Consider the following 25,633-nt stretch of genomic DNA (forward strand, 5'->3'; position numbering starts at 1 on the left):
TAAGAGATATGCTAAGTCTTCCATCTAGAGAGACTCTAAAATACTTTCTACTTCCAAAAACTACAAGGATAAGTGGGCATTTTCTTAATGCATTTAGATGTAAGATAAATAATATGTCAACTACAGAAAGAATATGTAGCTTCTCAGTTGGCACTATTCTACTGAAGCCTAATCTCTATTATGATATTAAGTATGATAGAATAATTGGTATTGAAGATATTAATGGTATCCAAAATGTTAGATTAGCTAAGTATGCAGTTCTACTGATGGTCCAAGGCATCTTAGTGGATTGGAGGCAGCCAATTGCATATGCATTTATTTCAGAATATGATAACAGTCCTCAGATCTCAATGTGGATAAATGAAGTGTTGACAATTCTCATTGACATAGGCCTTGATATTCGCGCATTTATTTCCGACCCACGATCTGAATTCCTTTATGCGTCGGAGTCGAGATGTGTTAGTCCAGAAAAAACACATTTCGCAATGAATGGTATAGATATTTATTATTATTACGACACTTCGCAGTTACTGAAAATCGTAAAAAATAATCTCAAATCCTGTGATTTTTATTACGGTTCAAACTCGACACGTAGCAATACCGACTTCTTAGAAAACTTGAATAATTTGTGTTTTATGTTGAATGCGAAAGTTCGTAGTTCTAACTCACAATACAAAAAAGCGTTTTCAAATAAAAAGTACCAGATTGATTTCTTGAACTACATGATGCAGCTGTTTCAGAGTTTGAGGGTAGTACGAAAAGCCGATGGCATGGATGTCACAGAAAACATGAAATTCATAGAAGGCTTCCAAGTAACTATCAATTCAGTTTTACAGTTATTTGAAGAGTTGAAATTCTTAGGTGTCAAATATTTACTTACGTGTCGTTTGAACCACAACTGCCTGAATAAATTCGTTGCCAACTTGAGGCTAAACTTCAAAAAGGACGAGTGTCCTCCGAAGCATTTCAACCGAGGTTTTGTGAGGAGTTTTGTATACAATATGTTAAAGAAACCTGTTGGGAGTAATACTATAGAAACATGCTTAGATTCCGAAGATTTTGCGCAGCAGCTGCTGGACGATGAGGTCCTTGAAACAGAGAATATTTGTAAACCTTTGTTAATTCAGACAACTGATTACAGAGAAAATTTGCCTGAAAGGAATGCGTTCGTGTATGTTTGTGGTTATTGCTTCTTGAAGTGTACTCAAGTACATAATTGCGATGCCTTTAAATATTACCTCCAGGGCTTTCCTAGAAAGCAAGAGGAAGATGACGCAAGTTACATTTGCAGCATTAGTTTAGATACACAACAAAATTGTAACATGTTGCCGCCGGACGACTTTACAGACTTTATTATGCTCTTAGAAAATAAGTTTAGGCAATGTTTCGAAGGAAATGTGCAAATACGTAGCATAGGACATGATATATTGAAAGAATTTGAACAATGTGGATTCGGTATGCCATGTCCTTGCTTTCCAATAGATTATCTAAAAGCATTATTTATCAGAGTGAGACTGTTTTATACTATTAGAAAGAATAATAAATTGTTAAAAAAGAAGAAAGGTGCGAAATCGTTAAGAATATTTAGCTTATAATGATAAGTAATTTTAAATTCTAAGATGTTTGTAATGATTCGCGAAGAGAAAAGTATGAAATACACATAGTCATCTGGTAAGAGGAATATATTGAATGTTGGGCGCCAAAATATGTTTTATGAAAATAATTTTGGTATGAAGCATATAAGCCTTTGTAAGACCGTACATGACTGCTGGACAGTATTTACTATATTATACGATCTACATATTTACTTTATGTTATAATACATATTAAATATGAATCTTACTATGTGTCAGTCATAACATAGTTTTAGAGTGATCATTGTAAGTTATAGATGTAAAAGATTGTATACATGTGTGTTTAAGACTAAAGATCTTATATTCAAGGTATTCAAAGTGTAAAAGACTTGTTCAGTTAACTAACTTTATTTATTTATATCAATAAATACATCACTATGTATTTAACAAAAATATAAATAAAACAATGCTTTTTAAATATGTAATATTTTATTCATAATTATTATTACCTATTTTCACAGTTATTTATAAAGTTATATTAATATCAAGTATTATACTAAGTTTGTTTTACGAATTTCTAATGATTGCTCCATTTAGAAAATTTGATTTCCACTCAATCATCAGATTTGACCGCTTACAACTAATATATGACAAAATGGTGAGGTCTATGTACAGTACGATCCCAATTCCCTAAAAAAATTGACAATTCACAATAACAAAAAAGTCAAAAAAAAAAACGAAATCCTTAAAATAATTCGCTACGAATCTCGCCTTATTAACAAACTGTACAAAATATTACGAGTGGTTTCTTTAAAACATGCTCCATTATACATCGGCAATGTGGGCAAATAATTAACGGTATTCGATACTACATCGAGTATATATACAAAATGTCGTTTTACAAAACAAAATAATAAACTATATACAACATCATTAAATATTCTCAAATGCTGTAACACATTTAAAACATTTCATATTCAACTAGGCATAATTCAGTTAAGTGGCGGGCGGGCCGCATCTACAATTAAATAATTTATGCATACCGCGTGCGCACGCGCATACATACAAAACACCTGTACAAATTGCCTACCATCACTTGACAATACAAAAAATAATTAGGTACTAAGCAACAAAAAATAATTTACAATCTGATTTCTGATAATTTGTTCAATACGAAAAATTGATTTAAGATTTTTTGATTTTTCCGAACTCAGTCCACAGAAATAAGATTAAAAATGGAATATATCAATAAAAAATGAGTAATACACGATCCAAACCACGCATCGGACATATTTACAATTTGTTTTCACAGCACACCTCCCTACGCTTACGCTTTATAATATATTAAAATAGAAAATTTTCATTATAACTACTAAACTGTCGGAGATTCGACGTATCAACATGCTCTTCTGTTGTTTCAAATGGCTCCATTTAACTTTTTGTTATAAAACGACAATGTCTAATTATACAAATGCTACTTCGAACAGGATCTAGGGGGGCTCTTTTATCACTATTATACTTTACCTAAACATAGACTATTGGTGTTACTAATTAGTTTCCGAACAAAAGATTTTTTATTATCATAAGATAAATATTTGCTAGCAAATCTGTTATAGAATATAGTTACCAACATCGCACCGACCGGTCACCAGCTAACGTTACATTATATAATTTGAACATCGATCGTGTACAAGCATGTCGGTGCGATGCGGTGTTCCAGTGAAACAACGTTGAGCTTTTGTTCCCTCGTATCAAAACTGTACAGAATTACATATTTCAAGTTTTATATATCAATAGTAAATTTGTCTAAATACATTTGTCCCTAAGATTGCAATCTACGTGATTCGCCAAACTAAATCGTGCTGGAATCATTCAAGAATAGAAAATATAATATTTTGTTTTCGAAAAAGCCTACAAAAATAATTTGAACGAACGAGTTGACATTTGTCGCTACAATAAATGAGATGTTTTGGTAGACGAAGACACGTCAGTAAAAAAATATCTAAAACACTATACATATCTAACTCCTTTGGTAATTCATACCGGTTTATTAAAATAACGAAAAATTACAAAAAATATACTACATTTACATTAATACATACAGCGCAACAATACATGTTACAGTTGTAAATATTGTGACGTCATTATTAATTAAAAACAAAATGTATGAAGATAATTCATTAAAAATGTGTGATGTCTCATTAAGTGTGTAGCTAGATATAATAATAAATAACTTGAACATTGGATATTAAAATGAATGTGTCAGAATGAAAATAAAAACTATTTTACTGAGTTGAGATCAATGATGTGTGTGTAAACGAAAATAAAACACATAAAGGGACACAGTGTGATGAGCCACTGAACTTACATTTCATATTTGTGGTAAATAAAGACAAGGCCCTTCATCTAACATGCCTCTGTAAGTCACCTGCATTAGTCCAGAGTTTGGTTCAGATTTGCAACTAACTCTGTAATAGTCTACTGACTATGTGTCTATGCAGATAACAAACGAAGCATCTACGTCACTACTATCCTGCTATTGCCATCGCAATCAGGGCCATGTCAGTTAAAATATGTGACTTCTTAACTCTAAAAAATGTTACTTGAAAATATGAAAAATTTATTTTGCTAATCATTATAACACTAGCTACAATTAAAATCGACGGAAGTTTATGTCGAGGTGTCAAAATATTTGAGGTAAGAGAGAGAAAAGGGATATTGTGAGCAATTAACTATCTAATTATTACAATACTCCCACGTAAAATCCTCATTTATGTTAAACCAGCGTCGGTTGTCGGCGCAACAATTTAAATTTCCTAATTTCTTTATTATATTTTAGGGTGTTTTGCTATGTTCATGTCTAAGAAAAATGATAGCTACACAAAATGAGGTTCACTTTTGATTCTGGAATGAGAGATCAGGAAGTATATCTTAGTGACAAGACTGCATGGAAGTTTTTCCTTAGTGCAAGGAACTTTGATGCAAGATATGGAATACTGGATCGATCAAATGTGCCACCTTAAATCAAACCTTTGTAATCAAATTTTGTAGCAAGATTTCACAGAAAACTAATTTAGTTTTCTATGCTTTTTTTAAAATTCTTTTACATAATTTTGAACTGCATTGTTTCTACATTTTTTAATAGTATTCTGCTGTGGCATAAAAGTGGTTTGATATACTTGAAACATATTGAAGTTAAAATAAATACCATATTACGAGAAAGTGGGAGGATTTGTTAACATTAATTTAAAACTCTTTGCATAAAAACTAAAATAAGTATGTGTATTATTACACTGATCACTTTTCTTATTTGAATATTATCAAGGCAATTGAATCTGGCCTAGATGTTTGTTGGTTTGAATAAAAATTTTGTATGGCCCATAATGGTTTATAATATTAGTTTTAATTGCAATAAAAATGAAATGCCATAACAATTATGGATGTGTAATGTATGAAAGTTTATAAAACTTTGAGAAACACTTTTTCTACACAAATTGGACCATATTTTGTGATCAAACTTATAACGACCTAGATTCCCGGCTTACCTTAGCTTGTATTTTTTTTTATTTTTATAGAAATTTATCTTTAACATTTTTTGATATTTTAAAAGTTTGAGTGCGGTTGGTAGCTTTTTGTCTTCTATTTACTCTGTCTGGTAACTGCCTATTATCTTAAGTAATATAATAATCAACAATGACAATTTGATTTAGGTAAATTCATTACTTTGAGAAATACTTTATTACCTGTCATTTAACACATTTGAATGTGTCAGGCATGATATAGGCATAGAAATAGAATAGTATGTTGTTTGCCCATAGTAGCGGTTCAATCAACATTTATTTACATATAGGCATAGATGAACACATTACTAAACAGAGTGAATAACATCCCTATGGTAATAACCATCCCTATCACTTGTAGGGTGACCGCACCAGCACTTGACAACAATAACATATTTCATAACGAGGCCCTCAACTTACACACCCTACTTTAATTTATCTAAGTACTGCCATCAACTACTTCTCTACCCTACGCTGCCTTTTAGTCATATACCTTACTTAAACTTGCAACATAACTTGGGTACTAAGTGTTACACTTCCATAGTTTTACATCAATGCTAGTTCCCAAGTACTAGAAACATCCTACATTAACTGTAGATTTAGTTAGGAACTACATGATTTGTAAGTTATGTTATAAAATTTTTAATAATAATTTAGTATCAGTCATAACAATAATACCCAAGTTTATATTACAAGTGCAATCCAAATACCAACGTTAATAAATTACTCGAATAAATAGTAAAACAGGCAGACGCATAACACTGTCGCGTTATTGTGACGCTGGCGACTAGTGTTACAAACATACCAACAAATTGATGTTATAGAAAATGCTATCAGAATAAAAGGTGTTACGTTACGTGTTTGTTTTCTTCGCCATGACGTCACAAGCGCGCGACACGGTACAATACGGGCACGATCACTACACTTCACTGAGTCACCAAGTTAATGCACTAACACCGCACTGTATATGGCTGGGGAGACGGTGGTCTCTAGTCAGGTACGCAGTAAGGCTGTCTAGCCGAGCGCCGCGGCCGTGTGGTACAGCTGCATCAGCACTTGCACGTGCAGCGGGAGACACGACAGGCGGTCGTGCGTGCTGCCGTCCAGCGCCAGCCACGATAACGCGTTGTAGCCCTCCAACACGTACCTGCAAGTGGATACAACATTATAGAATATTTTTGTAACACTTGTAACACTATGTTTCATTTCATACTCGTCTATGTACTCATATGGTAAGTAGTAAGGCTACAGTACCTAAGTACGTCGGTGGTGGTCTGCGAGTCGAGCGGATGCGTGTTGTTGTCGCGGCGCTGCGTGAGGCTGGTGTAGTCGTCGGCGGCCTGCAGCGAGCCGGCGTGCAGGTGCAGCGCGTTCTTGAGGAAGGCGGGGCACGCGTCCCGCAGGTGCGCGCAGCCTGCCCACCACCAGCCCGGCATGGCGCCCAGCGGCGCCGTCGACACCAGGTAGCCCAGCGCCAGCGGCTGCTGCAGTAAGGCTCCCACTTGCTCCTGCGCATAAGAAACAACAGATTTGTAAAATTCTACTTCTGAGAATGATAAAGATTTTATCTTCATCCCATATCGAAGATAATTGATGATGTTGAAATCATAGGTTGGATATATTAAGTTGTAGTGACGCAACCGATGTAAAATATCCGTAGGAACACCGGTTACGGTAAAACCACTATAAAATGATATAAAGCTCACGGTAGCGTTATCGTCCTGATGATGAAACGGCGTCTGATGATGATGGTGCGCCTGCGGGCTGGCGGCGGGGTCGTCGTCGGTCCGGCGCGGGCTGCCCGCGTGTCCGCCCCACATGTTGTTGAACATGTCGCCGATGAGCAGGTCCGCCATGTTGTCCTCGCCCATCTCCTCGTCACCCATGTCCACGTTCAAGAACATCATGTCGCTGTCCTCGCCGTTCGCCATTGGAGGCTCGAATGGATTTTGATTCGACTGTAAAGAAAATTTTATGATGACGTATATTATTATTAATAGAGTGACAAGTTCTGACAGCAATGTAACTTTTAAAAGTTCGTAATTCTCATTGATCTTTATGAGGTTATTGACCCGAGAATATGAACGGCATCATCTTTCGGCTACACGACCTATGTTAACAAGTCCGAATGTTTATACTGATTAGGTTAGTGCGGAAATAAATTTCCGGGAAATCCACAACATTCGGATAGTAGAAGTATTTTTTATATAAAGCATCTCCATACCTGAGTAGTAGCCGAAGTGGGGAAGACGAGTATGTGCGTAGCGGTGACATCCCTCGGTGTATGTAGATGTGACTGTATTGACGCCTGCGAGAACCTCTCGTCGGGCGTGAACCGGTCGGCCATGAGTCGCAGACACGAGTCCGGCTCGGTGGACACGAGGCACGCTGATAGTATGCAGGGAACGCCGGACGGGTATAGCACGGAGCAACTGCCGCAGATCTCGCGTAACGTTGCTGATGCGCGGACTAAGTGCTTACGGGATAGTAGCCAGCTCCAACCTGGTAATAATGAATTTAATAAATATTCTTGAAAGTACTGTAGTATCTATCACAAAGTGTAATCTAAGTCATAATCGTTCTTCTTTTTCGATGTGAGGTTGAGTGAGAGTGAGGTTTCGAATAAGATATAAAACTTATTTTTTCATACCACACAAATGTAGATGATAGCTTGGTTACTGTTTCTTAGCTTGTTCAGTTAAGGCAGCTGGTCTTTGGCTTATATCTTACCTTTAAGTTCTCCATGTCCGATCCTGCCGACTCGTCCGACGACAAGTCGCCACGGTTGCGCCGCCTGACTCATGACTCCGAGCGTGAAGTCCATCAGCTTTGTTAAACCGAGCCGCCGCGCCGGGCCACTGCGACGCCGCCGTGACCTATGACATTAATGTTCGATTTTAATGAGCTTCCACCATAAGCACGAGTTTTGGATCCTCCAATGTAGGAATGCTATAGAACTGTGGAGTGTAACGTGTGAGCGATAAAACTCAGATGCTTTAACTAAAATTAGAGGCTTATGTTCGATCTATAAATCGGAAACAGGCCTTTCGGTTCCACTGTTTAACAACTTTGTTTTACCCGAAATTAAGTTTTCTGTTTGACAGTTTTCTAATAATAATTATATAAATAAAAGAGGAATACAAACATATTAGTGGATTAAAAGGTAGTAGTAATGATCATGCGCGTTACCTGTGCGGCACGTGTATGTTGATGGCGGCGGTGTCGAGCAGCTCGCCCCGGGCGTCGGTGGCGGCGGCCAGCAGCCAGCGCTGGTCGTGCGACAGGCAGTAGGCCAGGAACAGCACGCCGCCCTGCTCGCCGCCGCCCTGCCCCCACGTCTCCGCCACCTCCTTGAGCGCGCGCGGCGCCGCCAGCACCCAGGCCGGCGAGAACAGCTTGTACGGCTCGCGGTTCTTCTCCTGAGGATAACGTTAGCGGAGCAGTTATAACTACTGTACAATCTATGTAATTATTTGTCTCGTCGGTCCAACTGCACTACTCTATAACTGACGTCATGTTAGTTTTGATTGTACTCACATCTTTGGACTGCAGGAAGAGGTTGGCGTCGGCGGCAGTGCCGAAGCCGGTGAGCGACTTGCCGTTAGCACTGTGCGCCAACAGGCGGCGCGCTCCACTGAACACGCTGAAGGCCAGCGCGCGCACGTCCTGCGAACTGCCCGTCGTGCTCTCCGCACCCAGACCCCAGCGCTCGCACACGCTCTCCAGGGAGATTATCTGTGTAGCATAATTAGGATTTATTTCAATTTCTGTTTTGGGAACGTAATTTCAACAATTAATTATATTACGAGCAGATGTGGTCATTTCATAACCGTGTAAAGTATCGATACTGACCTTAACGAGAGGATTATGATGATGTAAATGGTCCATGGTGCGGGCGGCGAGGCGCAGCAGCGCGTGCAGCGCCTGCGGCCGGTGCGCGTGCGAGGCGGGCGGCTCCACCACGTACACGACGAGCGCGGGCGCGCCGCCCTCCTCCTCGTCCCACGACGTGCCGGCGGCGGGCGGCGCGGACGGCGTGCCGCTCGCGCTGGTGCCGCCCGCCGAGCCGTCCGCGTCGGGCTCCGAGGCGGGCGTGGGCGTGGCGGGGTGGTCGGGCGTGGAGGGCGGCCGCATGTGGTCGCCGGGCCGCTCGGCGTCCAGCAGCGAGCGGTCCAGCGTGAGCGCGGCCAGCTGCGGCAGCAGCGACGTGCGCAACGTGTGCGCGTACGAGCGCAGGTAGTCGCCGAGGCGTCCGGGCGGCAGCGGGCCCGTCCAGTCGTCGCGCTGCTCGCGCTGGTCCCGGCGCTCGGCGGGCGCGCTGCGCACGATACCGTCCCGGGCAACGCGGCCGACGGGCTGGTGACGGCCGAGGCGGCAGGCCTCGTAGGCGGTGGACAGGTCGCGGAAGAAGGCCCGCAGCGGGTCGGCGAGCGCGTCCTGGTCGGCGGCGAGCACCACGTAGGCCACGTCGCGCGAGTACGAGTAGGGCTCGAGCGCGAGGCGCTCCCAGTGGCGCAGCGCGTAGGGCGACAGCGAGATCCAGTCGCGGTCGTGGCCCACGAGCAGCGGCGGCACGGGCTGCGGCTCGCACAGGTCCTCGTTGCCGCGCCCGGCCAGGCGGTGGAACTGGCGCCACGTGAGCGGGCCCGTCACGCCGTCCCACATGCGCGCGCCGCAGCAGCGCTTCTGGATGGCGTCCTGCAGCAGCGGCCGGAGGCGACGCATCAATCTGCCGAAACGATACATATCGGATTAGCACAAATCTTACCTTTTCACATCGTTGAAGTTGCAATAATTAAAAGCGTTTAGTCATAACAATTAAGTATTATGTTGTTACCTAACGACATCGCGCGATGAGCGCGGCGCGCGGGCTCCGATGAAGGGCCAACGGTGCACGGCGCCGTTCGCATTAGAGTTGGTGGCGGGACTCGTGGTGGCGGGGCTTCCGTTCACGGAGCTGTTGTTACCGCCGGAACTTAACGAAGCTCGGAGCGCCCGCGCCGCTGCCGTGCCGCCGTCCGTATATCTAAGCAGGAAACAAGAATTTGAATATCCGAAACGGGTTAAAGAGCAAGATGTTAGCGCCGTTCGAGGCTGCTATAAACAAACGCAAGAACACAAGACGTGTACTGACTCGAGCAGGTTGAGGCGCAGTTCGTCGGGCGGCGCGGGAGCAGCGGCGCGGGCGGCGGCGCGGGCCAGCGCCGAGGCGCGGCCGCCCGCCAGCGCCGCCACCTGCGCCAGCACCACGCCCGCCACCTCGCCCAGCGCTCCGCCGCCGCCCGCTCCTCCCGGCTCTTCCGCCAGGCCCGTGATCTCCATCTCGTCCTGGGAACACATACAGGAACGTTTATAACCATCTTTATTTCGCTTCAAGCAAACGGACGTGCTAGACGTCTTACTAAACAATCAGACGACTTAGACTACAAAAACGTAGAAGCAATCAAGCTTCAAAGGTGGTGCGGTGCTTATCGTATGACAAAACGCGAACCACACACCCTGTAATCCACAAAATTTAGCTGAACATCAAGTCTGTCCACTTATAAGTTTTCAAAAAAAAGTGTATAAGGTAGTTACCTCATAGAAGAGTCCGGCTTGGTGCGCAAGGCGGCGGTTGAGGATGGCGCTGAACCCGCACGTGCAGTGCGACGGCTCGTCATCAGGCGTGGGCGCGGGCGAGCTCCAGCCCCCCGCACCACTACCCGTGCTGGCGCCGCCCATGCCGGAGCACCCCGTCAGGTACGTGGCCGCGTCCGCGCCGCGGATATTGCCCACCACCTGATACAATACACAATTTTAAGGGAATGTCAACTTTCTTTATACATTTTTGCGAGACGATACCTTAACACACTAAACAGGTACATCTGTCATTGTTTTCTCATGCTAATCCTCAAGATTTTAGAGGAGATCTTTTCCCAACAATCAATGGGACAGTACAGGTTAATAAAAAGTTTTCTTAGTACAAATAATCTATAATTCTATTCTGGCTAATAAGTATAGAACACTACATAAGAACATCACAGCGTACGTACCTTAGGTCCAGCATTGCACACACAGAGCGTGCAGCTATCGAAGTTGTGGTCTCGGAACACGTTGAGCACGGTGTCGGCCAGCAGCACGTTGAGCATGAGCGGGCAGGCGGCGTGAGGCGCTGCGGGGGCGGGGGCCGGCGACGCCGCCGCCCGCCGCGCCCGCGTGCGGGGGGCCAGCGCCGTGCTGGTGCCGCCCGGTCGGCTCTCGCGGGATTCCGCCGCAGGAGATGCCGAGCGTTTTACACCGGCTATAGAATGAAAAATTATTATTAGCAACTTGAATTTAAAAACTAACAATGTAGTGGTTCTATCTGTGCTTCAGGGACTTAAAGACACGTTCAAAACGATGTAAACTTGCACTTACATAAGGTTGTGTATTTTTATATTTTACAACAATTTACTGCATAAGTATATAATATTTTTTTGAGTTTCTAAATTAAATCGTGTAATTCTTTATTGTCTTATTGTTAATACGGCTGTACGGGGAATATACAGACAGAAAGAGTAAACCAAAGACATGTTATTATAAAAATACCAATTATATTCGTCAATGATATCAGCCGTATTTTAAAATCAATACAGATCATTCTAAATAACACGAATTTTGTACAATTGTATATTTCTCACCAGTCCGATGCGTGTCAGTGTCGGCGTCAGGCTCCCGCTTGGGCGTGTCGCGGTCGTGCTCGTGCTCGGGGTGGTGGCGCGGCCGGTACACGGCGTGCGCCGGGAGTGTCACCGCCGGCAACATCTGACTCGGCAGCGTGGCTAGCGGCGCGTACTTAGACGAGCCCACGTACTTGTATACCGTGGGCGGCTTGAACACGTATGACCAGTCCTGCGACAACAGTAATTTGTTAGTTTTCCGAACATTTTGGTATTAGAAATAATAACAATTTATCACAAGTTTTTAAATTATTAACTTTTCAAAATTACAGCATAGTCATTATTCTTTCGACGTCGGACGTTCGAAAGTAAAGATCATGTGATCTCTTATTTGTCTATGGTTTTTCATTAATTTATAAACATAAGAAAAGTTAGGAAGAATGAAAGGTAGTGACCTCGATGGCGTGGTCGGGCGGCGGCGAGCCGTGCGGGTGGCGCAGCGGCGTGGCGTCGTCGGGCAGGCAGAAGCCGGGCGAGGCCTGCGCGTGCGCCTCCATGGAGGGCGGCGTGGGGAACATCTTGGACAGCTCCTCGGCGCGCGGCCCGCGGCCCCGCTCCTCCGACTTGCACCCGTCGGGCGGCGTCGACACCTGCAGCTGGACACGCACACATGTACCTCACCGTCTCACGTGAACAACCAACACACAAACATGCAGCTAACCCCACCTAACACAAGTGGGACATACCCCAACGTGACAATTAGTCACATTAACAATATAATAAAAAGAAAATACTGAGCAATCATTGGATAACAGGCTACATATCATAACATTGACCTTCACTTGGCCAGCGTGGTGGACCCAAGGCCTAACCCCTCCCTAGGGACTCTTGCCCATCAGTTGGACGGTAACGGGTGAAATTTATTTAACAAAATCCATAAAAATAGTCGACTATTCGATCAGTTAAATATTCATCATCAATAATACCATTAATGACCCTAATTCCATAGCATAATATTTCATTGAATTTCCCCTCAGCCAATCACTATTATTTGAATAGTACTATAGTTAATAACATATATAAATTTGGGTACACTCACAAGTCTTACCGTCTCATCGCCGCTGTTGGCGTCGTCCGAGTTGTCGAAGATCTGCTCCAGGTCTTTGAACGTGGGGTACAGCCCGTCCGACGTGAATAGGTTCTTGTACTCTTTTGATTCCTCCTGAACATACATACATACATAACATTATAATTACCATTTTATATAAGCAAACTGCCCATATAAATTCTTAATAACCCTTGTTAAGCCAGACCAACACAACATTAACATTTGTCAAATAGTAGAAAAGTAATATCAAGTCTAATTGAGAAATTATAAACTCTGTTTTGAAGAACATTTTACTATTCCCTATTCTATTCTTTTATTTGCTACAACAATACAACTTTGTTTTCGACAATCTGACAAATATTTGTGTCTTTCCAATATTATTTGGATATTATGGCCCGGGAGAAACTACTAGAAAAGTATTCATTCAGAGGCAAACACTACTCAAATAGTAGATGTCTTAAAGTTTTTACCACTTGGATAAATCCAATATCCAATCTGAATCTTTGGAAAAACAAATACTTATGTATTTGTTGACATGTTTTTGGGTGTCTTAGTAATAAAATCATATGTATGAGAAGTATAGCCACTCACATTATGGTCATTCTTCTCCTGCTTGATGTCGAGGTGGTGGTGGTCCAGCATGGCGCCCAGCTTGGTGTGGTCGTGGCCGGCGTACAGGTCGGCGGCGGCGCCCGCGCCCAGCGCCATCTCCTCGCGGAAGCTGTTCTCCTCGCACTTGAACCGCTTCACGGGGTGCTCCAGCCTGCAGGCACAACGCAATATTCAACACTATGTTTAAAATAACTAACAACATCAAACCATATATTAAAAGAATAAAGCATATGAGGTGATTAACTTTTGACTGTCTTGCCTAATTTCATCAATATTATTTAAGTAATTCCTGTTTGAGGTAGGAAAATCGGTTAAAGAAAAGGTTCTGTATAAGCAATGAAAGTACTTGGTATAATTTTTTTTGTGGCATTTCATTTTATTATGATTGCAAATTACGTAGCAATCAAATAAGTATGTTGATGAAATTGAGCACCAGTTTTATTTACTCAAAAGCTTTACTAAGGCAGTTGGTATGGTAGCATTAAGATAAATAAAATAAATATAACAGTAATGTCACCGAGTATTGAACACTATAATCATAAGCTGCAATGATATCGATGCGCAAACCGGCTGATAATGTAGCGAGCTAATTGATTCACATCAAACTGAACTTAAATCGATGTGTCCGTGATATTACTCGCATTCACACTCACAAATGATAAATCACATTGTGACGGTAAAATTACTTTAGCATTACAGTCAAATGTCTTTCTACAGCAATGATTTCAAAGTAATCGCCTAAAATGAACCTTAAAAGCTGTAGTAGGTTTATGCCTTATTTAAATGAGTAAGAACATGGTGGTTTTTAGATGAATTTGTTGACATGAAAATGTAATATTTTTCATATATCTTTCCATATCACAATGTGATTCTGCTTCAACATGCAATCTTTTATCACTGATTATTTTCTTGTTATAATGAATAACTATCATGCACAATGGTTTATATGATCAGTTCAGAAAAACAGTGGTTTATAATTTTTATAATGGTGTCCGTACCAAGCGTATACGGTGGTGTAGTCGTAGAGCATGTGCAGCGAGTGCTCGTCCTCCAGCGGGTCCAGGCGCGGCGCCGCCGCCGGCAGCACCGGCCGCCGGGACACCTCGCAGCCCAGCGGGGAGTCGCCCTACAGCACAACACAATTATTGTTAACTTAAGTTAATTTAACCTATCACTATTCATCGTTTTGCCTAACTTTCGTTACGAATATTTGTCATTTACACCAAGACTTTTTTTATATGTTCGGAATACTATACTTAAAGATATAATTATATTTTTTAGAAGACACATATATTTTAAAAGTAGACATCTTCCTTTTCCATCACAGCATAAGTGTAGTGTTCCATACAGACCTGCGTGTAGGTCTTGGGCGGCGGCAGGCTGGGCGGCGCGGGCGTGGGCGGCGCGTGCGGGTCGGGCGTGGGCGCCGGCGTGTGCAGCGTCGTGGGCACCGCGCCCGCCGACTGCGGGGACGGGGACAACTGGGTTAGTACGTAATACTACTGGTACCTCAACAATAAGGACCTTTGCCTTCCATTAAACAAATTTTAGTCAATAAAACCACGAATCAACTGCTCTTAGAACGAAAAAAACACTACATATTTTCTTAATTCACTTCACTTAATCCAACTTTCAACCCTGTCTAAAGTTATTTCACAGACATATCGTTTGGTATACCTATTTCCTATAAATCTAGGTCCTCATTACCTGATGGTTGGTGGAAGGCGGACGGTGGTGCGGCGAGGGGGGCGGCGCGCCGGCGGAGGGAGGCGCCGAGCCGCCCGCGCCCGGCGACCCGCCGCCGCAGCTGCCCGGGGAACACGCGCCGCCACCGGCCCTGCGGAGTAAACCACACAATAAACTACATGTTGCAGGGATAATAGTCGACTGGTGATCGTGTAAGGTATGAATTCTTGTTAGACAAAGTTGATTAGTCACTTTCGGTAAAGATAAATATTTAATTTTAAATATTGATTATGTTAAAGTTCAGATTATTAACTTTTAGAAGCATTGAATCATTCGTCATAATACTGTATACTATAGTTAAGTTCAGCAATATTGACAAAATACTTAAAAACCGCTACGTACAATTTTCACGTTCATAATAATTGAATTTTAAAAACAAAACCGATTATATTTTACAAAGTTATCAACATAGTACTTTTATTATGTACTTGGCTGTTCAATAGTAATAATTTACTGATTCAATCTTACAAGAACTCATACCACAAACAATCACCCCCAGTGACGTCACGACATACAATGAAACATCCCGGATGAGTGACGTAGACCATGAACTATCCGATGCACGAGTTAGGACCTCCAATGAAAGGTAGATGTTATTATGTGTACCGTATACTGTGCCCACATTGCACATCACCACTTGTAAAAGCTTCATTTACATTATATTTTAGTTTTTACAACAAAAACCAGTCACTAGTTCCTTTAAACCTTTAAAACTGACTTTTGACATAAATATGTGTAATATTTCAATAATTATTTCAGAAAAGTTTGACAAAAATCATTACCAAATACTGATCCATGAAACCTTAAAACTGACTTTAGACCTATAAAATTGAGTAATATTTCAATCAATATTACTGAAAAGTTTTGTAAAAACGTAATGTTAAATACAGATACTCTTTATTCAGTGTGTATAAAGTTAAAAATATAGAAACGTACTTTGTACAATAAACGTCAACAAACGTCTTTGCGTATACGTGCACGTCTGTATACGTAACTTTAGTTCAAAATCAGAGCAACCATACTCTTTAATTCAATAAAATGATAATTTAAATGACTGATTCTTGTTGAAAAATAACTTACTTTAAATTTCTTACTGTAAACAAAGCTTTGAAAATCAAAGTAAATTCAGTAATATCATGAATTTTATTGTAAATTTACAAGCAGTGACAATGTGTAGCAAATATACAAATAATTCGTGAAGGGAAATGTTTGTACAAAATGAATTTCTCAATGATATAGGAAGATGATTGGTGACAAAACATATGATGTTGCCCCTGATTTACTTCCACGATCATGATGTTGACAACATTATTATAAAGATTACGAAAAATAACATTTCGCAAGAGCAGATTTTGTTGTGAAAATGTCAATTTAAACTTATGAAGACAGCTATGGATCCAGCTCTGTGACCACAACAGTCAAATTCGATCATCAATTTAGATATATTCACTAATTTGCGTAGAGAAACTTAAGTTTCGACATTAAAGTGCGTTTCTAGCCTAACTCCGTTCATAAACATCTTCTACCCTTGATAGATCTTTTGGATTTATGACTTAATTTTAAAGTAACTTTCTGATCTGAAAAAGTAATCCTTTTCAAACTTACAATCTTCAGTGACTCTTGCATAGCTAGATCCACCACTGTATAAAAAAAAGTTTATTTTTACAGTAAATTAGTAACTTTAAGCTCAGAGCTTAGCGTTAATAGCTCCCACTTATAATAAAGTTGTCAAATACATAAAGCAGTTCATTGACCTCTTACACCAACAATCTGTCTCTTTTCTTTTCACATAAATAGACAAGGACAATATGTTATTATACACTTACATTAAGATTAAACACGATGGTAACTCGGTAGACACAAAACATGCAATCAGATGACAATTTCAGCATACAAACATATCCATGCAAAGATTAAAGCTAAGATATAATATAAAAAATAATATAATAGGCATATTCATGCGTTATTCAAGCAGCATTGCATTATTTGTGGCTTGATATCCTGTTAAATTGTGTTTTTATTGTTTAGTGTAAATATTGAAAAGAATTATTATTATTGAATAATATTACCTCTAAGTACCCAGTTACAAAGTCCCTTAGGAATAAGATCCCTTTTGTATTAATTTGTATTTCAAAGTCTAACGCCAGCAATAAATTTTACTATATGAAATCTTATTGAAAACTTCAGCAGTTTAAGTGTGCAGACAGACAGAATTACTATATAATTTACAATATTAGCGGCTAGAATTATCTTATTTTCAGCCCAGCAGGAGATAAAGTTAAACATATAAAATTAGTATGAATAAATTTCATATGTATTGCACAATTAATGCAATGTTGTGTGACGTAAGCTGAAGCTGTGTGTATGTATGTGGGTAGTGTGTGTGTGTGTGTGTGGTGTGTGTGCGGTACTCACGCGAGGTGTTTGGCGTGGGCGGAGTGGGCGGGGGGCGCGGGGTGCGCGGGGGGCGCGGGGGTGCGGGAGGGGCGCAGCGCGCGGCGGTGGAAGGGCGGCGGGCGCGGGGCGCGGCGCCGCCGCCACCTGCACCAGCACAACACACGATAGCACACCTCCCGCCACTGGCTAACCACTATCGCGCCCCTAGCGACTCTACCGCGGTACACTCTATCTCCCCTTAATATCCTACCCCTGATAGTGAGGTCAGCTTTATGTTCCCATGGGGATTTATTGACTTTAGAATACCCACCCAGCAGTAACATGACCAGCAGGACTTGATTTCAAGTCCACATAGTAGTAAACATTATATTCTGATGTAGGGATTGATCAAGACGTATCAAGAGTCTAGCTTTTTAAAGGGGATATGGGAACATAGTCTTACTTCAAATACAAATAATCTTGTAATATTTAAATACACAAACTGTACATAAATTATAGGCATAATATTTACTCTGCCACCTCAATAATTGAGTTAACGACACCCCTTTACCCGTTACTATTCTACAATCTCTTTGAGAGGGCCGAAACAAACCGCTGTTCTAGAGACATCAGTGTGACAAGACTCGCCGCGTGATGACGAAACAGTTCAAAGAAAACACGAACTTATGTCAACGTGTTAAAGTTTGAACTCCTTCGTCACAAGCACCGGTGAACTAACGTCCACGGGTGAAGCTGTACCCTCTACTGCTTATAAACTACTAATCATTATATTATTGCTATATAGAAAATAAAACATTCACATACATAACATCTACCTATCAATCTACACCCTGTTAAATTTATTTTTCACTACACATAATTCACCGGTAAATTGTACCTTACATTCATGATGATAAGGTCCAATGTTCGCGGTAAATATAATTAAAATTTTCATTCAAATATGCAAAGATACAGAAAAATAATAAAAATGATATACTCTCATAATATATACGTATTAAAATATAGATGCATAACACACAATTTGGTACAACTACCGCTATATACTGCTCCTATCTACTTTGTATATAATTATAAATAGCGTTCGTTTAGTACACGGGCGAAAGAACAAAGATTTTCATTCAAATTCAGGCATGCAAACACACAAAAGAACCACCACTTTATTCTTCAAACAAAATATAATTTTGTGACTTCAAAAGTAATTATAAAAGTTTTTATAATAATGTTCTTTCGCACGTACACCGCACAAACACGTACACATACGTATACGCGATATAACAACACTACAGTAACGTGTTCGTTCGGTACTCACTTTGCACAGGTACAAGGTGTCTTTCGGGTGGGGTCTACGAAGTCTTCCGTCTTCTCGGCCGTGTCGCCGTAGCATATCTCCGCAGTCTGCAAGTTTTATACGCATTTTAATAAGAATATTAACGTATTTTATTCTTTAATGTGGTATAAAGGTACTAGGTTAGAAATGTAAGATTTTTTACATTTCTATCTAGGTTATATTAGTAGGAGTGTGTGTTAGAAAAGTTAATAAATGCATTTTAAGCTTCAAAAATGTACTGATGTTGTGTTTTCTATTTAATATAGGAAGGTTTAACTCGGATCCCGACTTTATTGACAAAAAAGCGGGTCTGTTTCCAACTTCCATAAAAATACATTAAGATGAAATCAAACATCATTGTTTCAATGTTTTGTGTATGCATAGATGTAATATGAATTGATACAATTTTGTATGACTTCACCAATAGCAATAGATTTTACACAGAAAGGATAGGCAGATAAGTTTTAAAATCTATATACTGTACGATTAGTAGAATGCGTGGATATATTGCTACTATGCCACGTATCCATATATCCTTTCTGAATAAAACAAGCCTGACGTGAACCCACGTTTATTCATATCTACAGACACTATACGTAGCAACTACGTAAAAAGTAATATTTATAGCTTCTGCACTCCACTTACACATAAACTAAAATAACGACCAGTGTCTGTAGATAGACTAGAATTGTAGGAAACGTATTAACAATAATTTTTATAGGCTAATAGAGTAGTAGTGGTGTAGTGTCAGTTACCAGGTGCGGCGCGGGCGTGGTGAGCGCGGTGAGCGCGCGGTGCGCCATGGGCGGCTGGCGGCCCGCGGCGCCGCCCGCCTCCATCTGCGTCTCCAGCACGTACGGCACCGGGTAGCGCATGCGGGCCCCGCCGCACACCACCTGCGGACCGACAAGAGCTCTTAGTAAAAACACGATGCTTCGTTTCAAAACATTTTAAACCAACTTCGTCTAATTAAATATTAAATTCCGTATGCTTCAATCAGCTATATTGCAGCTTTTTTGTATAGATCGTCTGACTTCTTAATGCAATTAGCTTTATTACTAATCGTAGACAGGAAGGTTATATCATCACACATTTCTTTACAAGGAATATTTTCAACATGTAAACTTTTTATTGTATTATTGGAGCTGGTTGTAACGTACAGTACGACGTACACAATATGTACTATTGCTCGTATAAGACTAATATTACGTTTCCAGATTACTATCATTTAAAATATAATAGTATGAATATATAATAAAGTACTAGTATTTCCCCTTTACCTCGACGGCACCGCATCCTTGCTCCAGCGGGTATAGTTGTCGCCACGCGTCAAGTAGCCGCACGGTACCCGCATCGCTGTCGCTCCACTCACGACCCGTCAGCGTGCCTTCTAGGCCAAACGGTGCTAGGATCACTGTCAAACGATAGGTGTAATTATTAGTAAATGCACGAAAATAGTGGTAAAGTAGGGCTTTGTGAAAACATGGGTCTGATTCTTTAGCTAGAATTAAGATTGTAGTAAGAGGTTTGTTATCTCTACAACAGGTACAGGAGCAAAATAACTCCTAGCAAAATTCCTTGGGGAATAAAATACAAAACTGCTAAAGTACATTGGACCAAAGGAAGAACTGTATACAAAACTTTAAGTTATCATCAACTTAAGAAAGTCCAACCAAACAATTTGGACTTTCCTCTAGTTACTCTCGTATTTTTAAGTGTGATATGTGAAGTGGAATAAAAATGTATGAAGGTGAACGAAGTCATGCCCTCATGTCTTAACGAGCACAACACAGAGATCTTCATATTAATATAGGAAGTGTAACTGTGTTTTACCACAGTTTATTTGGTAACAATCCATTGAGAACTGTCCCAAACTTTACTTCCATTACACATACATTTTATATTCATTTGAACATAACATTCTAGTTTGAGAATGCATTGCTTCCAGTGTTAATGTAACACCTAGCTAGTCAATTCAAAACTGAGGTTTCTATGAAAGAAGCCTTCCTTTACTTTTCTTACACAGATTTGTTGTCAAAACTACGTTGTGTTTTCGTTAACTTTAAATACCTATGATAACAAGATGAACTGACTTTGGTAGAGTCACTTCTATCAGTCAGCGCATCTTTTTACTCAGATCTTCAACATATAACTTGGAAACGACATCAACAACTAGCTATACAAAATACAGGACAACTACACTACTGCTAAGAATACAGAAGGATAGTGTTACCTTTAGCATCAGCCTGGTTGTCGGGCGAGTTGATCTTGGCGAGTCGCTTGGCGGTGAGCGTGCGCACGGGCGGGTGCTGGCGCACGTCCACCGACGCGCACACCGTGCTCTCGCCGTGCAGGAAGAATGCGAACGAGAACGACAAGTGCCATGGACTGGAATATACACAAGTATAAGTTAGTTAACGTAATAATTAGTTGTAGGCAGAGGTGTATCAAAGGCATCCGCGTTCCGCCATTGACAACGTTAGTCCCATGTAATAAGGGAGGAGACTATTGCCATCTACCGGGTACGTTACTAAACTCCGGACTATGTCATATTTATTACTTTGTTAAAGGAGAAAATTAGAATGTAGTGACTTAATTTAAATATTGGTCCTTGTTTGACAGTAAGTAGGAATCGGCTGTGAATTTTTGACATAGTATCTTTTGGAATATAGTCAAGCATGTTAATGTTATTGTAAACATAAAATAAGATAATGGCTAGTTTGCCGCATTTATATAATTTCGGAAATAATATAAACAATCCTTCAGCAATGTTTGTTGGTAATAAAAGTGGCATTACAAAGAACAATTTATGCCACTATGCATACAAATAAAAATGAAATGAATCACTTTGAAATGATGTTGAAGTCACTATGAGTCAACAATAACAATTCATGTAATTTGAGACATACTATATGTCACGCCCTTTTGAAGGAAGTGAGATTTTTTTTCAAAGTTGGTACAGAGAAAATTCTGTAGAGAAAAATCTACATTCTCCCATTAAAACCGACACCTCGAAAAAAAAAGACTTTTTCGTTCAAATTTATGAAATTAAACAGTTCAAGCTGTTATATTTCAGCATCGATAAACAGGCTGTTAAACTTGAATAACCGTTACATAACAACAGACAGGGCGTGTCGAATAGACCCATGAAACGAAAGTAATACATCGCAAAAATGTCAGATGACAGTTTACGAGAGGCGCGATGCAAGGCGCCGCGGCACCGCAATATGTGGGCCGGTATACATAACCGCGATACGTATCTCGAACCACGGAATTGTCATCGATCGAGCCGGATAGATGGATAGTACGAAATATGGAATTTGACTTATTACTGCGGGTGACTACAGGCAGGCCGTGTGTTCTGAATGACTTTGTGGTAACTTTTGAACTTTAGTTTACCAATGTTTGGTAGTATAACTGTGTTGCTAAGTGAAAAAATAGAGAACCAATTTGGAAAAATATATTAAACAAAAATATTAGTTTAATCACAAGGAAGTTTTCTTCGATAAGCTACACAATTATTTAAAAATCTACTTCGTTTTTAAATATTTGACAGACTAGGTCTGCTTTCAGGAAATAAAAATGTATGAAGGTGAACGAAGTCATGCCCTCATGTCTTAACGAGCACAACACAGAGATCTTCATATTAATATAGGAAGTGTAACTGTGTTTTACCACAGCTGATTTGATAACAGTCCAATGGGAACTGTATCAAATTTTACTTCCATACAGTATAAAGCCTTTCACCTTTCATTTTCATCATTCATATCTTTCAAGAGATGAAATTTGACATTCATCCGACCAGGAAAATGTTTAGCAATTAAGATCTTAAGAAGGAAAGTCTTCGGACATCTCAAAGGTACAAACTGAACCGTCCCACCATGCACCTCAATCATACAATTAAAATTTTCAACAGATACATCCAGTAATTAGCTAACATGTAACGTTAGCACGCGAAACACAGCGTGTCATATCGTAACTTGGACTTTCACTATCTAGTACAATGGTCTAGTGAAATTGCATCTTATTTGTATAACAATACAGTTGATAATACCTTTTGCCGACGTCCTCTTCGTCTCCGTCGTACGGCTGGACGAACCACTTGCCGAGTCTTACGAAGTCTCGCGACAGAAGACATCTGAAATGGACAATTTTATCGTTAGTTAGTGTCAAAGTGTCTAAGACGATACTCATTAATCATTCAGTCATTTGAGTGGGGATTTTTTGTTGGTTTAATTGGTTGAAAATGATAATATGGTCTTAGTAATAGTTGTTAGCAGTTCGAAGAATATGTTTTAACGGTCACGATGATTTTGAATTTTAGAACAAATTTTCGATGTAGCAGAGTTTTAAATCTATGCCAATAGATGGCTGTAGCTTCATTGCTATTTTATAGCGTTTTAATTGTTTAATGTATCGGAACTTCGTGCATTTATCGCACAGAAACTTCCTCCACTGTCATCATATAAATCCATACTTATGCAATATTATTAGCCATATTCATAAACAGGAAAATATTGTACACACAAATTCGCCTGATTCCATTGACATTCAACACTTTCCTGTATTTATTTTATTGAGTTTGTTATATTATTGACTGTATGTAAATATTAAGCGTGTTGTATAAACACACCCTGTAGCATTCAAACGAGATTTATAACATTTTGGAAAGCAATTTAGATTTAATTTGGCTATAAGCTCGAGTACTATGTTTTGGAGGTTTACATCTGGATGTATTTTGTATCATATATTTTTTCAGCGAACTGTAACCACAGTTTACATCGCATTTAAGAATCCAGTTTCTAAGATTGCCAATTTCCGAAGAGCTACAATCGCGACCCCTACAGCTAGGTTGGTGATATGGCCCGCGTTTAAGCATACAGTTGATAACTTTCCTCCAATTCATTATAGTTATTCCCGTTCAAGATTAAGTGCGTCCTACTAGACAATATCCTTCAAATCGACAGCAGAAGTTACAATAACTGTAGTTACAGCAAGAGCGTTAAGTCCATCATCAAACGTTAAACCCGTTCAAAGTGCCTATAAAATAAAGGCTCCCTAGTTAAAGTTAGTCGTTTATCGAGAATACAATAAGCTTACAATTTCACAGCTCAACTGGCAGTACACGAGGTCTGTAACGTTTCGCCACTTTACGAGTGTATCACGTTTCTTTTATTGGCATACCGTTTCGACAGTAAAACACCTAATATAACAATATAAGATTTGTATGTGCAACTTTTTAAGTGTATGGTCGTCTCATACTTTCGTACAAAGGACTCCAGATTCCTCTGACAAAAAGCAATTTCCTAGTGACTTTCTGCTGACGACTTGGTTCTTAACAGACTATACATGATCAAGTTTAGCATTAAGTCTGCAGTAGACTTGACGGTGAATCCTGGCTCCCCGTAAAGACGGTTTCGGCTATCATAAATTAACAACATTTTTAAAACCCTCTGGTAGTTTCGTTTAGTAAGCACGTCTGCATAAATAAAACACTCTACACCTTATACAAGACCAGTAGGATTGTTTCTCCACTATCAAACATAAGAGTCGATCAACATTACAAACGAATTTTTGGCGCGCTCAATCTGTGCATGTGGGTGCCTCTAAGTGTTGTTTGAATTGAGCATCTCCGTGCTTCAGAGGTCACGTATACACATTAATCGCAGTTAGGATAAAGACCTCTAAACTATTAGAATAACTGGGACGAGAGACACGAAATTTTCATCTCAAAAGAACATAAACAAAACAACTATCTACTAGTATCATAAACACTGGGAGGAAGAGATTGTATGAAATTGCCTATTTCAGGAATTCTGATCCCAGAGGCCAAATTATCACTTTTTTATCCAGAGTCGTAAGTGAATTAATTCAAAATCTGTCTATGTTTCCATGGTATTAATGTTTACGAGTGTATTACAGAGGTAAAAACTCAATTTCCCTTCACAACCGAAAAAGGTTTGCTATTACGCATGTATAGGAATTCCAGTAAACACATACACAATACATAGTAGTAGTGTCGTAACCACTCGACTATTGATTATACTGGCACAGCTAATATTGTGTCACCAACATACCAGGACACGCTGTATATGCGGAGGCGTTTGTAATCACCCTGTGCATGGAGAGAAATACATATGTTTGACAATGATCATATCTTTTTATGTGAGTTGCATTTATTAGGCTGTCTGATCAAGGCAGTTTTGTCGCAGACACCATAGAGGGCTGACTGCTTCGCATTTGAGACAAGCTTTTCGTACATCGGAGCCTCTGAGGGTGTAGTTAGTCCATTTCGTTGGTTGTACTATGTTGCATATTATGGTTTTGCAATAATATTGAGGATAGATCAATCAATAACGATATGTTGATGTGATAGAGTTACCTCATCAGCATATGTATTGGCAATTTCAATAGTTCTGTGCATTGGAATTCGTAGCACAACAAGACCTATAACTACATTGCTTGTAGGCCTATTCCTAGAAAGTGTACTATGTATAATCCATATAATGTGTCAGATATAGTCACAATGATTTACTTCTTTATTATTATCATCAATAACTACAGAATTGGCCAAAATATCGAGAAGCTCTGGGCGGAACGGCCTCCGACCTGGGGGGACAGAAACGGTAGGTCTTAAGACAATGAATACGATATGCAGTTAAAATACAGAA

The 25,633-nt window shown here is 40.2% G+C and overlaps 1 protein-coding gene across 4 annotated transcripts in view; it reads right to left on the reverse strand.

The window, feature by feature from the left end:
• Positions 1-1,710: 1,710 nt before the first annotated feature.
• The window catches only part of skd (mediator complex subunit skuld), a 62,370-nt gene continuing 38,447 nt past the window's right edge, over positions 1,711-25,633 (reverse strand). Inside the window, exons 4-28 of one of the 4 annotated variants that reach the window (XM_076113870.1) lie at positions 23,017-23,100; positions 21,196-21,350; positions 20,243-20,376; positions 19,718-19,858; positions 18,945-19,030; positions 17,654-17,779; positions 15,200-15,329; positions 14,845-14,955; positions 14,491-14,618; positions 13,472-13,643; positions 12,881-12,994; positions 12,228-12,422; positions 11,794-12,004; positions 11,167-11,414; positions 10,712-10,912; positions 10,269-10,462; positions 9,972-10,160; positions 8,987-9,863; positions 8,672-8,869; positions 8,324-8,553; positions 7,865-8,010; positions 7,359-7,636; positions 6,841-7,092; positions 6,389-6,642; positions 1,711-6,281 (exon numbers count right to left, since the gene is read on the reverse strand). In XM_076113870.1, coding sequence (XP_075969985.1) covers positions 6,149-6,281; positions 6,389-6,642; positions 6,841-7,092; positions 7,359-7,636; positions 7,865-8,010; positions 8,324-8,553; positions 8,672-8,869; positions 8,987-9,863; positions 9,972-10,160; positions 10,269-10,462; positions 10,712-10,912; positions 11,167-11,414; positions 11,794-12,004; positions 12,228-12,422; positions 12,881-12,994; positions 13,472-13,643; positions 14,491-14,618; positions 14,845-14,955; positions 15,200-15,329; positions 17,654-17,779; positions 18,945-19,030; positions 19,718-19,858; positions 20,243-20,376; positions 21,196-21,350; positions 23,017-23,100 — 4,987 coding nt within the window. In that variant the 3' untranslated portion in view covers positions 1,711-6,148. Of the gene's footprint in view, positions 6,282-6,388; positions 6,643-6,840; positions 7,093-7,358; positions 7,637-7,864; positions 8,011-8,323; positions 8,554-8,671; positions 8,870-8,986; positions 9,864-9,971; positions 10,161-10,268; positions 10,463-10,711; positions 10,913-11,166; positions 11,415-11,793; positions 12,005-12,227; positions 12,429-12,871; positions 12,995-13,471; positions 13,644-14,490; positions 14,619-14,844; positions 14,956-15,199; positions 15,330-17,653; positions 17,780-18,944; positions 19,031-19,717; positions 19,859-20,242; positions 20,377-21,195; positions 21,351-23,016; positions 23,101-25,633 lie in introns of all 4 variants that reach the window. The other 3 variants (XM_076113869.1, XM_076113868.1, XM_076113871.1) reach the window with 3 other exon arrangements.

This window comes from Anticarsia gemmatalis, chromosome 4 (genome assembly GCF_050436995.1).
Source record: "Anticarsia gemmatalis isolate Benzon Research Colony breed Stoneville strain chromosome 4, ilAntGemm2 primary, whole genome shotgun sequence".
Classification (NCBI taxonomy): Eukaryota; Metazoa; Arthropoda; class Insecta; order Lepidoptera; family Erebidae; genus Anticarsia; species Anticarsia gemmatalis.